Source organism: Phyllobates terribilis, unplaced genomic scaffold (genome assembly GCF_046119375.1).
Source record: "Phyllobates terribilis strain yellow unplaced genomic scaffold, ASM4611937v1 Scaffold_2__4_contigs__length_985480577, whole genome shotgun sequence".
NCBI classification, from domain to species: Eukaryota; Metazoa; Chordata; class Amphibia; order Anura; family Dendrobatidae; genus Phyllobates; species Phyllobates terribilis.
The window spans coordinates 265,167,579-265,182,240 of record NW_027362762.1 but is presented as its reverse complement, the minus strand read 5'-3'; the positions used below and the strand labels follow the sequence as shown (position 1 = coordinate 265,182,240).

Genomic DNA, 14,662 nt, shown 5'->3' with positions numbered 1-14,662 from the left:
ACCTACAGATAGCATAAATAAATTCATAGTCTGGAAAATGTACAAACCTCAGATTACACTTCAAAATACAGATCCCCCTAATAAAAATAGATGACAGAGCAGGCCCCTTAAATATATAGACCCCAGATGTTGAAATCAATACAAACCCCAAAACAAATACAGTCCCCTTAATGTAAACTCCAGGCCTTCTCAACAAATATAGTCACAAAATCTATTCTAGTACATAAAGCATGCACAGGGCAAAATCTCTCCATTGTCAAGATAGTTTGCTACAATATTTCAATATTTAATAATAAGGCTCTATTCACATCTCTGTCATAAATCCAGTAGAAAGTTTAAAACAAAACAATGCAACATTATATGCTAGTTTGTTTAAATGCTGGACCCAATGATGATAACCGGTTGGACACCATTTATAGTCTTTGGGGTCTGTCGGATATCCTTGATGTCTGACATGTCCAGGGTCCAGCATTCCTTTTAGAGACTTTTTCTGTTCCTATCATGGAGAAGAGCACTGCAATGAAAAATTGCTGATGTGAACAGGTCTAAACATCGTAAAAATATAAGTAAGTACATGGCAAAATACTTACATGAAATAGGTCATCATCATGTGACAAACCTCACCAACACTCCAAAATGATGACTTCTTTGCCTACGGTGACAGGGAACTTGAAAATTATGTAAATTGGAAAACCCAGTTAAAAAAGGGGAAGAAAGAAACATGTAGGAAGGTGCTTAGACTATAAAATGAGCCAGGATGTTTGTAGCAATCAGAGAAGGAACCTCATTCAGGAAGCTGCAGTGTTCATTCATTCCAAGAAACATGATTGCTACTAAGGTATTGTTCTCTGCTCGCTCTATTCTGGATACTGTTATTGCCATTAATATAAAGAATGTATTATGCACTACTGACAAAGGATTTCAATGGTGATGATCAGATTTATTGGATTTTACTTGTAACATAGTTGGTCTTCTGCTTAGCAATTTGATGGCTCTTTGCCTGTGCTTTTAGTTTATTATAATATACACACAATTATATATTCAGTCCTTGTTGAAGTAATTTAATATGATTTACATATAAGTAATGACCAAATTGGTGCTATTAAAATATACTTATATTTTGTATTCTTAAAAGTATAAAAGTAAGATGTCAATCAGAAACAACAAATCTTCAGCCACCGACTAGAACTTTATGAAGTTGGCTAACTGTTGAGGAATTTTGTAATTATTGCTGGGTTTAGTAATAGTAGAGAGTGTTATCGTGTTAATAGACTTTTTACTTTTCAAAACATAATTTATTATACATAGTTATATGCTTATATTGTTACTAATATTATTTATTTTAAAGAGCCATAAATTCCCTAAAGGAATTAATACAAAAAATGTACATTAAACACACATTAAAATTAATAAATAAAATAAAAATAAATAAATGTGGACTGTGGGAAAACCCCTTTAAGATCTTATTTAACTGATGGAGCAGATGAATTGTAACAGTGACATGCTGAAAGTTTATTTCTTTTCATGTTGTTTCCAGTCAGTCACAGGAAGTTTTGCTGGGATTATTCATGGTCTGACCACTAGTAATCTAACAGAAGCATTGATTCAGAGAAGCAAGCGCATGATTTTAGACACCCTAGGAGTCGGGTTGATTGGTACCACAACAGAAGTCTTCCATAAGGCATTGCAGTACAGCAAAGTAAGACATAGTTATTAATGTATGTTCTGATATATATATATTAGTTTTTTAGTATTAGTTACAAAAAGTTTTCATTTCAGAAAAATATCTTTGCTGAAAATAAGAAAACATCCCTCATTTGTTTCTATTGGTGAATGCTTCAGTTTGTTCCTATAATTTTCCATACATGACCTTCATTTTAGGTAGTTTAATTCGATTAAAGCACCACTCCAGCGGTTTTTTTTTTCAGCTCTACTCCAGAGTGGTGCTTAATGTCCCTTACTGCAGTCTTAAACTGCGTGCCCACTATGCATTTTTTAAGTGTTTCTGCAGCGGCAATTCCGCCGTGGAAATGCTTAAAAAACGCTTGGCAGAAGGTCTGCAATGGTCCCCAATGATAATCCGCATGTGCTGTGCACATGCTGCGGAAATTTCCGCTGCGGATTATCATTGCGGAAAAATTCGCAGCACGTCCATTCATTTTGCGGAAACGCGGTGTAATTGCCACCATTGACTTGCATTAAATAGCATAATATCCGCATGAGTACATGTACACATGTGGATATTAAGCGATTCAATGCGCGGATGGTACACGGGTCTGGAGAAGAGGAGACTCTCCTCCATACCCGGGTACCATAGTACCTGTAGTTAAAAAACAATTAAAATAGAAAAAAACATTATACTCACCTTCTGATGGCACCCGGTCTCCTGTAGGATGCGTCCGGTGTCTTCGGCGGCTCACAGTGGTGTAAAAGGACCTTCCATGACGTCATTTAGTCATGTGACAGGTCACGCGACCGCTGACGTCGGCGGTCGCGTGACCTGTCACATGACTAAATTACGTCATGGAAGGTCCTTTTACACCACCATGAGCCGTCGAAGGTACGTCGAAGGTACTTATTTTTCACCATTTTATTCTTTTTTTTACTATTGATGCTGCATTTGCAGCATCGTAACTTGGTCGGTTGGCCAGTAACTTGCATACGCATGCGTTTTTCCTGCCAGGGAGATGCATAAAAAATCCGGAGCATTTCTGCTTCGTGGGCACTTAGCCTTATACTCATCTACTGCCGTCTTCACCTTCTATCGGCGCTGCTCTGGTCCCGCAGCACCATCTTGTGACCGCAACTTCTGACTGGCTGGAAGTCAGAAGTAATAGTCACAAGCTCTCAATACAAGTCTATGAGAGCCAGAATGAAGCCAGAATGAGGCTCTCACAGATTTGCATTGAAAATTGACCTCTGGCTCACTCCAGCAAACACTGGAGCGATCCGATCGGTCACAAAATGCTTGAGACCGATGGGAGTGGCGGCAATAGAAGGTAAAGACGGCGGTGGGTGAGTACAAGACTATGGGCTTCGACCTTAGATTAGAAGCACCACTCCAGTGCTCCAATAAAAAAACCCCGTTAGGAATGGTGCTTTAACAAAAGTTAGTATCTTCAGTAAATATGACCAACGCACATTTTTTATATTATGCTTGAGTCGCTTATAAATTAAGTTATGAAACATAATCATTTATATACTATTTATAAAAAAATATTCCCAGTGAACTCTGTCTGCCGGTAGATGTAATTTACTTCCATAATGATAAAAGATGATAATTTGCTATTTGACACTGACAGTTATTCTCTGTATACTTCTTTGTATACTTTTCTGTTTTTTTTCCTTTCTTTTCTCTACTTATGTGATCACTTGTTTTATTGATTTCAGATTTACAGCACCGACATCTCAAGCACTGTCTGGGGCCAGCCTGACCTTCGTCTTCCTCCGCTCTATGCCTCTTTTGTCAATGGCGTTGCTGTAAGAAATCATCCTTCTATACAATTATCCCTGATCAATATTTCATTGTCACTAACCATTTTGTAGAAATAATACATAATGATACATGAACATTCTCTTCAGATTATTCTGAGAGTTAGATGCTGCTGGCGGTGAAGAAAGACTTCAATCTTTTATGAGCTTAGTGCTATAAGCTGACATTGGTATTGTCTTTTTGTCTTTTGCATTTATTACAGTTCTGAACTTAATGTTTTAGAAATGGTTAAAAATGACATAATGAGGCAGCTTTGATAATGCTGCCCAATTTTTAGGCGGTGCAAACTTAGACTAGAAATTCTTAAAATGTGCCAAATTTATGAAAGTAGTTCATGCCAATAAACCTGACATATTTTAAGAGTGTCTAGTCTAAGTTTACACAACTTATTATTTGGCTTACTTTGTACGAGAAATTTACACCAAAATTTTGGCTCATCTTTTTAGCACATGGTATCACTCATTAAGCCACTCCCCTCTCTCTGTAAACGATGCCCTTATCGATAAAGCTATGCCACCTTGTAGGACTATGTCCCAAAAAGGGGAAATGTGGGTGTGCTGCGCTGCTGGTGAAGAATTCACAGGATTCAGATGAATAGAAATAGATCGTAGTTTATCCCAACACGTTTCTAGGTCGAATGGACCTCTTCCTCAGGGAACCCACAACAAGGATGTTTATTGTGGTTCCCTGAAGAAGAGGTCCGACCTAGACCACTTTGGGAATAAACTACAACTCTAAGGGGTAACATTTCTCCTTGCAGAGAGTGTTAAGCACGTCACGATGAGGAGACTTTTAAAGCGGCAATGCTCCCCTGGGAAATATGCAAATTGTCTCTTCAAAGAGGAAGAGGACTAGAACTCTAGTGCCACCTAGAGAAAGTAGAAATCCTAAAAGTCAATAGTGACCCTTTAACGAGCCTTGTCACATCACTTAGGATATAAGATAGAACCAGAAACACAATTTGCAAAACACTGTGTTTCAGGGTACTGCCCGTTGTCAGTGTAAAGTGTGAGTTCTGGTTTGGCTGGGCGAGAGGCGTCAGACCGGTATCTAAGGGGGTAACATTTATCCTTGCAGAGAGCAACATGCTAAGCATGTCACGGTGAGGAGACTATTAAAGCCGCAATGGTCCTCTGGGAAATATGAAAATTGTCTCTTCGGAGAGGAAGAGGACCAGAACTCTAGTGCGACATACAGGAAGTAGTGTAGGTGGCACTAGAGTTCTGGTCCTCTTCCTCTTTGAAGAGACAATTTGCATACTTCACCAGCAGCGCAGCATACCCGCTTTTCTCGTTTTCGGTATATATCATGGTTGGTTTATTGAACCAGTGGAGCAGCAGCAGCTGGGGTATTGTTATCTAAGTCTAATCATGTGCTGTGGATTCACAGCATCACAAAGTGAGCGCAAAAAACCCCCAATTAAACCGCATGCTATTTGGTTAATGCCCTCCTGCGCTTGTTGTCAATTCCTAGTCTATCACCTTTTAGTACTAGCCACAAAACATGTCTAAAACTCATAATAAATATGGTGCATGTAACGAAAGACAAGTTTTTTGGGGATGCAAATTATTCCAGAACTCTGGCATATTTAGCTTGATGAATATACCATAATGTCTGTGAATATTTTAGAAATTTGTTAAAGAGGACCTGGCAATTCTCCTGACAAGTCTGTTTTAGCAAATAATTGTATTTTTCTAAAAAAAAACAAAAACCTATGTTTCAGCATCTTTTCTTTGAAATCGGTGTTGTGCCATTTCTCTACAATTCCTTCCTATAATGTTATCTTTGATTGGACAGTGTATAGGGAAAGCTCATCAGTGAGAGCTAAAATAGTAAAACCCAGGTAACAATTTGGTCAATTTATGTATACATTTATTCAGTTAGGATACAAAAAAACAGGGGTTAAGTGAGAAAATGGCTAACTGATAAGTAGACACACTGTGTAATAACTCTGCCATAGACAAAAACGGGTAGAAAGAAATACATATACTTCCTTTTTTATGACATGCAGTGGGAAACTCTACCCTGTTGCAAAATGCATATATTTGGCAACCCAGAAATCTATTCATATTGCAAAATAGACTGGGAAAATTTTGGACTGAATCAATTATCAAAATGATTGCACCGATAAAAATAAGAAATAAGTGCACTACTATGTATGGGTATGTTCCTTATATGTTGTTTTATGCAGTCACATTAGCAATACCATTAAAGCCAATGTCTTTTTAAAAGGATTGTTTAGTCTACTTAGGAAAGTCTACAGTCAGTCTATGTGACTGCAGACTTCTGAATCTTTACAGTGTGTGCATCACACACTGTCAAAATTATTTTGTGTTGTCCGTGTAAGTGGGTGGTCACATGACAACAAGTTTACGATTTGTATGTATGAGGTCCCGTGCCGACTAGACGTGCTCGGCCTCACTTAATACAAGTGAATTAAGTGAGGCTGAGCACTGCTGGTTGGAATATGGGCGGAAGATGGCAATTCGCATACTTGTAGTCACGTTAGCGCATGCTCTCGCCGGCAACACCAGAGAATCTTGACAGCATATCGTGTGCTGTAAGGATTCAGAAGTTTGCAGTCACATAGAGTGACTTCAGACTTTTATAAGAAGACCGGATAACCTCTTTAAGTGAATAATTGATTGTTACCTCATGACAATGGCACCTGTCAAGGGGCAGCATGTGTACACTCAGTTCATGAAGTTGAGTTTCTCACAGCAGGAAAAATGGGCAATTAAAAGAACCTGAGCAACTTTGAAACTTGCCTAATCTAATGACTGTGTGACTGGGTCAAGGAATCTCCAAAATATCAGGTCTTATGAGCTGTTCCAGGTATGCAGTGATTAGTACCTACCAAAATTGGTCCAAGAATGGACAACTGTTAACCAGTGACAGGGTCATAAACATTTATGGCTTAGTAATCAATACGGAGAGTGAAGGCAAGTCAGTTCCGTCCAATGGAAGTACTAATGTAGAACATATTGCTAAAGCAGTTAATGCTGGCTATGATAAACATGTGTACTACCATAAAGTACATCGCAGTTTGATGCATAAGGACTGCTTAGCTGCAGACCTCTCAAAGTACTCAAGCTGACTACTGTGTTCTGCCACAAGCACCAACAATAGTCAAGTGAGCATCAAAACTGGCTCATGGGGCAATGGACAGAGGTGGCATAGTTAGATGTGTCATACATACTCACACCTTGTGGATGGTCGGCTGCTCGTATTGCTTTCCTGGGGAAAAGGCAGCAAAAGTACTCACTATGGAAAGAAAGCAATTTGGTAGAAGAAATGGGACGCTCTGGTCAATGTGTCATGTCCTGGTACAAGATAACACAGGAAACTTTCCACTACCTTTTAACATTCATTCCTTGACAGGGCTGTTTTAGTGACATACATAGTATCAGTCATGCGGTTATAGAACTATGGCTGATTGGGGCATATCAACTGCAAAACTTGTTTCACTATATGACATTGAAATGTCAATAATGCCAATAATAACGATAGCAAAATGAATGGAAATCACAACTCTAAAAAATACGACCTCTTGGTTAAATGAAAGGTCAAAACAAACTCCAGAAAACAGACTTGTCCAGAAAGGATCTGCCTACTTACATGCCTGAAGCTCCGGGCTACAATCTATGACTAAATGCATGTTTCAAGCCAGGGAACATGTGTACAGAGTTTTACTGGAGAAGCTTGTTTAGAATTCATCCTAATATAGTTTGGGTTTTATCTTTAAACGTGCTGGATTGTTCATCATTTTTCGATAGGAGAGCTTGCATCTGATGTATTTGCAAATTACTCTGCTGACCCTCCACTAAAGTTACATTTACACTGACAGATAATTGTGAACGAGTTTTCCTAATTACGCTAATTTCACAATAATCATTCAGTGTAAACAGGCTGCTTATCACCTGATGAATGAGCAGAACGCTTGTTCATCAGGTGAAATTATCTTTTTGCATAGTGCAAAAATCATTGTTTTTGCATCGTCCTGCGTAAACAAGACTCACACTGCTGAGAACCAAGGTAGCCTGTTTACACTGTGCGATCTATTACAGATCGCTCAGTGCACATTGTTTACTTATTAGGTTATTAGACAACAGCTGATTGATAAAGGTTCACCGATCAGCAGTAATTTAGTTCCGCTGGTTGGTCCATGTAAACGTCTTCTTAGTTAATGCAAGTCAACTTTTTGTGATCAGCTTTCAGCAATCAGCCACCAACTCAGTATAAATCTAGAAAGCTCCAACAAGTATCGCTGTGTTTTGTAATATTGATCCCTTTTCGTGTTGCCAAATAGATGAATTTGTAAGAGACTCGGGTTGCCCAACATAAGTCTGAAAATACAGCTTATTCTGTTCCTGAATTTCTCAGAAACTTGAATTCAAAGATTTGAAAAAAAACTCAAATAGGAGAACAAAAAGTTCTCTGCTAGTACCAGTAAAGTAAGGCGTTAGTGTTAGGATCCAATCTCCTCCCTAAAGCAACTGACAACATTTCCTTATTGTCTTTGGTCCCTTTTTCTAATTTCTGAACCCTTGTGTTAATGAATCAATGTACTGTACAACTGGCCAGTCTTCTCCACCCATTGTTTAAAAGGGACATGAACCTGAGCTGCTGAGTCAATCAGTTGTGAGAGTCACACTTACGTCACAATATCACACTCTCTTCTGACAGAAGGAATGGCGGCAGAGCGACAAGGTGTATACCTTTATATGCTGCATCAGAAATGTAAAGGGTATTTTACCATCTTAGCAAGTTCTCACGTATTCACAGCTCTATTTGGATGTTCCTGACAGTCCCATGGAAAATAAATGGAGTGGAGATGTGCATGCTTGACCACCAATCCATTCTAATGGGGAATTTCTGAGCCCCATTCATGGGATCCATGGGGTCCTACCAGTCAGATGCCCAGTGATCAGCAAGTTCTCACCTATCCTGCTGTAGGATAATAACTTGCTAAAATGGGAATAACCGTTTAATAATAGCATGAATAATTTATAAAGATTCTATATTTGGCTTGTTTTACTTTGTAATTGAAATGTGTTCACTATTTTGTAGGTTCACTCAATGGACTTTGATGACACGTGGCACCCTGCCACACATCCATCTGGGGCTGTCCTTCCCTCATTGATTGCCCTTTCAGAAACATTACCATCACATCACAAGAAATCTGGGCTCGATTTTCTATTGGCATTTAATGTTGGCATTGAGGTGCAGGGAAGACTCATGCGGTTTTCTAATGAAGCCAGCAATATTCCAAGAAGGTATGCAATGTCCATTTCACTTATGGCCTCATTCTGAAGTCCATTATTTTGCTCATATTTAAAAACATGGACTGTTGTTCATCAGTGCTTTAGATCCGAGTTTCATTAGTCTTTGGTCAGTTTTTACCATTAGTGTTTCATCAGTGATTTTCATATATGGATAAATAAATAAATGAAAAAGCTTCTCTTACATGTTACAGTGTTAATCACGGACAGCACACGGACTGTACACTGATGCCGTTCATGTGCTGTGAGTGATTTTCACGGACTTATAGACTTGTATTGGTAATTTTGATCTGTGATGCGAATCAAAAACGGACATGTCTCTGCGATTTTTTTGCGAACACCAAAAAAACACGGACATGTGAATGGCCACATAAATTATAATAGGTTCTTTCCGTGAAAAACACAGAACACGTAAGTGAAAAATGGATATCTGAATGAGGTTTAAAGCAAACACTATTTAAAACCTATATTTTCTATGCACATACTGTAGTTAGATTTCAGTATTACCTGTCTTGTTTATGTGTATGAGATGTATCATGCACCATTTTCTTTCCTCATTATTCTTCCTCTGTTTCTGTAGGTTTCACCCTCCTGCTGTTGTTGGCACTATGGGAAGTGCTGCAGCTTCTTCTAAATTTTTAGGCCTGGATCAGGTTCAGTGCAGAGAAGCCTTAGCTATTGCTGCATCTTATTCTGGGGCTCCTATGGCCAATGCAGGAACACAAACTAAGCCCCTCCACATAGGTAACGCCGGCAGGCATGGCCTGGAAGCTGCTTGCTTTGCGTTTTTAGGTCTAGAAGGAAATAAACAGATCTTGGATTTAGAGTCTGGCTTTGGTGCTTTCTACCATGACTATAACCCACAAGCCCTACCATCCCTAGAATCCTACAACTGGCTACTAGAGAAACAAGATGTGGCGATTAAACGGTTTCCTGCTCACCTCGGGATGCACTGGGTGGCTGACGCTGCATGTGCAGTACGGAAACACATAGCTGGGGATGATGAACCACTTCTCATTGATAATATTCAGAAAATTGTTCTCAGAATCCCAGAAGCTAAGTACGTGAGTCGTCCCTTGCCAAGTTCAGAACATGAAGCTCGTCATTCCTTTCAGTTCAATGCTTGCACTGCTTTGCTAGATGGAATTGTGTCCGTCCAGTCTTTCACTGACCAGAACATCTCCAGACCAGAGCTTCAGAAGATGCTTAGTAAATTAGAAGTTCTTCACCCATCTGATAATCAACCAAATTTTGAGAAACTCTATTGTGAGGTGAGCGTTACGTTGACAAACGGAGCCACCTTTACAGAGAGGTGCAACACATTCTACGGTCACTGGAGAAAACCACTGAGCAATGAAGACCTGGTTAAAAAATTCAGGTCTAATGCATTGACCGTGCTTTCTGAAGATGGAGTAGATGGTATTGTGGAGATGGTGAACAAGCTGGAAGATCTATCAGACTGCTCAGAGCTATGCTCATTTCTGAGACAAAGAGGACAAGCAATTAGCAAGCAAGAAAGATCTTTCTAATAAAATGTAGCTGCAGCCCTTGTGACACTGAAAGACATCTATAAAGGTTTACTAGGTTTTGGTATATTGACATCTTGCTTTAAAGAGGTTGTGCAGAGTTAGAAGAAAAGCTCTCGATTTTTGCACAGAAACAGCTCCACTCTTGCACAGGGGTTGTGTATGGTGTTGCAGCTTAGTTTCATGCACTTTAAGCACACTTGTATATAAAGCTGTGACTCGGTTCTAACTCTAGCCAAAAATGTCTTTATATTGGATTGGCAGGGATTTCATGAAGGACTACAAGATGCTCTCTAAATATCAACTGGTTATCCACGATTTCGGAGCACACTAAAGCCATGATGGCATTACCAGGAATATACATTTGCTACATGCATTTTTTTTGTATATAGAAATCAATTCTCTTAAAATGAATAATACAATGTTAATAAACAATAATATGTATAAAGTAATTATATTTGTCATAAAATGAGATAATTGATATCACTTTTGTAATACATTTCATTTCACTTTTTAACACTTTATGTGTAATTGGTAACATGATTCCACATGTTTTATCCATATATATCTAGTGCAATCTCCAAAACTGTCAGGGCTTTGAATGAAACAGTCCATGGTTTTGTTTGTAACTCATTAAATTGTATTTGATAATTTATTAATAATGCTGTACTCTGGTGATTTTTTTCCTGTAATTTATTCCACTCCCCAACATACTTAGTATTGCATAATAGTATCACACACTCATGTATGTCCACTTACCATTATGAAACAATAGCAGTAATCATGACCTATCCAGGCGCTGATCATGTATGGGCTTAGGTGTCAGTGTAAAGTGTGGGTGCTTTGCTAGAGAAGCATTTTATCTCTTCACCTCCAAAATGATGTAGATGTAGCGCCCCGAGGGTTCGATCGCTACAGAGGTATTGCACCTCAACCAGAGGTGTGATATCCCACTCCCGGGTAAGGATGGTGTGTGGACCGGGACTCAGTTAGCTGCATGCATCACACACACCCCATTTCCGGGGGACAGCTCAACGGTGCTCCCATTAGTACAGTAATGCAGGCACGACAGAACATGTCCCCGGCTGGAGTGGGGAGGGGGGAGGAAAACCCAGTGATGTAGGAGCAGGAGGGGACGGTTTCTGGGCATAGGTAGGAGCCCATTGGTTGCAAGTCACCTGGGCTCATACACTAGAGGGAGGTATAAAAGGTGGGCACCATCTTAGTTCGGTGTGCAGAGAAGAAGGTCAGTTCAGTCAGGAGGAGTGAGAGAAGGAGTTCAGCCAGAGAGGGCTGACAGGGAGCTGTGGCTCAGTCTGGGCCCAGCTCCACGAGGCAGGCCTATGAGGAAGGCCAGAGCCAGCAAAAAGGAACAGAAACAGAAAGGAGCAGAAACAGAAAGGAACAGCAAAGAAAGAGAAGTACCCAAAGTGTAGAAGGGCCCAGAGACACGAAAGCAGAATGAACCCTAAGGACCCAGGAGATTGCGGGTGACGGGTTGGCAGAACAGGGTACCGGATCCCAAATTGGTGGAGGCGACTAATCCTTAACCAAGGACCGGCGGTCGTGACCATTTACTGGTGCGACCCCTCACTACACTTACCAGAAAGGCACACCACATAGGGTCAGGGAAGTGGACACCCAGTCCTCCCAGGAGAAGACCCGAGGCAGCTGGACAGAAGTAGTGTCACTGGTGGGGCACGGCTGACGAAAGGATAGAAGGGAGTCCTGTGCCACACTCTGGAATTGCCTGGGGGTTGATCGAGCCCCCTACCTGGTGGACGCAGCACGGCTCGGGCGGTCCTTTCTGTGCACAAGTGACCTGGATGAGAACTGTGAGTAAAGAACCTGAACTGCAGCACCTTGTCTCTGTACTTTCTCACCGCGTCAGCACTACTAATATTGGGACGCCCGCACCATCACCCCCACCATCTACTACACTGCCCTGGGGCTGCACTCTTCCCGTGGGGAGTTACACTACCTCAGCTGCATACACCATCAGCCCCAGCGGTCTGCCTTGCAGCGGTGGTTCGCACTGACCGCAATCCATGGGTGGCGTAGTCGGACATTAAACCACAAAAACCCTATAAAGACTGCCACTGGTTTCACCACCCTGAGCCACGGGACCAGGTCGCCGCCACGGTGACTACAACCCCCAGAGACCCGGCTCCGGGTATCCCACACACGTGCACGCACTCGGCCCAGGGGGCGCGTCAACTTTTGGTGTAGTCGGCAGGATTGTGACCAACCCGCCACAAACGGGTACTGCGTGCCTGAAAAAGACTACAACCCACAGCATCCCACAAAAGGCCCGGTTCCTGGTTCCCCACGCGGCCCAGGGGGCGCGTCATAGACACATCCTCCCGGTCATTACCTATGTGATGAGCTTAGCTGCAGCCTCTGTTATTCAGCCACAGACCACTAAGCAGAGAAGATACCATGGGAATTATAAACTCCTTTATACTTAAATGGGTTTTCTGATTTTGTAAAACCCTTGTCATCTGGCTTCACTTTGTTTGACAACAGAACAAACAAACTGTGGCTTACTATCCCTCCCCAGGTCAAACAAAAGTCTCCACCACTGCTTTCAGTTTCTGTTATTGTCTACAGGTCTGATGTGACGTTAAAAGCACTGCAGCCAATAACTATGCTCAGCAGATCAGAGTGGCTTGTACCTTCAACTCAGGCAAAGCCACTGGGGTTAGATATTGGCTGCAGTGCTGTTAAATTGACGTCAGGTCTACAAGGAATAATAGACTGCAGGAGCAGCAGAGACTCAGCACTGGACCTAGGGATGGTGAGTTTTTAAACAAAGTACAATCGAAGGATAGTATAATATTATTCAAAATCCCTTTAATATTCATTTCTTACAGGCAAAATAAAGGTGGAATTGAAGTTTTGGAAACTAATGTCATATATTTGGGATATGCCATCAATTTATGGTCAGAGAGGGTCTGACATCTTGGAGAATGAAAAGGACACAGCCCTGTTGTATTGTTGCATTCCCTTCACTATTTTTTCTGCACAGCAGCACTCTTTATCATCTTCTGTGCATGACCACATTCAAGTATATAAGAGTGGCTGCGGAGCACCCCAAGAGCTCTGCGGACCTTTCATTTTTATGGTTGGTATGGGTCCTTCAGGTTAGACACCACCTGACCATAAGGTTATGACATATTCTATTCACTTACAATCAACTGACAAGATGGGAAAAACCCCTTTAATGGTAGCTGCTCTGCTCAAAACTGAATTAGACATCTTTGTTAAAAGTGACCCAGACTTATTCTTTCCTGACACAAATCACCGTTATTATGGCTTGAACTACATAGGAACCGTTGTATTACTCATGTTGTGTACAGTATTACATAAATCATGAATATGCAAATTGTCTCTTCAGAGAAAAAGAGGACTTGAACTCTATAGCGCCACCTATTGGAAGCAGCAATCCTACAATTCACAATTGACCCTTTAACGAGTCGTGCAATATGACTTATATATGACAATATTTCCCAGAGGAGCATTGCACAGCGAATAAGCCTCCTTTCCTTGACATGCCAGAGCTGGTATGTCACTCTCCACAAGGAGAAATGTTACCCCTAAGGCTATGTGCCCACGTTGCGGACCTGAAGCATATTTTTTACGCTTCTCCCTGGCGGGAAAATCGCATGCGGATATTACATGCGGTTTTCCCGCCAGGTAGAAGCGTTTGTGAGGCGTCTTTGCATGCATTTCCGCATGCGGGTTATCAAGCACTTCTCCAAGCATCACTTGGAAAAGTGCTTGACAACTTGTTCAGAATGGTAAAAAATAAAAAAATAAACTTTATACTCACCTTCTGATGCATTCTCTGCCCCGTCCGGAGGCTTGAGCGGCTCACGCTGTTGTGTGCAGGACCTGCGGTGACGTCATTGAGTCATGTGGTGGGTCACATGACTCAATGACGTGGCAGGTCCTTCAGACAACAGCGCGACGGAGGGAAAACATCAGAAGATAAGTATAAACTTTATTTTATTCTTTTTTTTACAGGTTCTTTGGTACCCAGGTCTGGATGAGAGTCTCCTCTCATCCAGACTTGGGTACCATCCGCACATTGATTCCGCTGCGCTTCCGCAAAATTAATGAACATGCTGCGGATTTTTGACCGTAGCATATACGCTGCGGAAAAATCCGCAGCATGGGCATTGACATTGCGGAATGCCATTGGGGACCATGGGGTGCGGATATACATGCGTTTTTCAAGCGTTTACGCTGCGGAAATTCCGCAGCATATACGCTTGAAAAATGCTACGTGGGCACACAGCCTTAGACCAGTGATGGCAAACCTTTTAGAGACCTAGTGCCGAAACTGCAACCCAAAACTC

At 41.3% G+C, this 14,662-nt stretch overlaps 1 protein-coding gene across 1 annotated transcript; it reads left to right on the top strand.

Moving 5' to 3' along the window:
- Nucleotides 1-755: 755 nt before the first annotated feature.
- ACOD1 (aconitate decarboxylase 1) lies at nucleotides 756-10,910 on the top strand. The gene is made up of 5 exons (XM_073670358.1): nucleotides 756-838; nucleotides 1,538-1,699; nucleotides 3,391-3,480; nucleotides 8,564-8,769; nucleotides 9,356-10,910. Exons 1-5 carry the CDS (start codon nucleotides 758-760, stop codon nucleotides 10,302-10,304), a joined length of 1,488 nt encoding a protein of 495 aa, XP_073526459.1. The 5' UTR covers nucleotides 756-757; the 3' UTR covers nucleotides 10,305-10,910.
- Nucleotides 10,911-14,662: the final 3,752 nt, after the last annotated feature.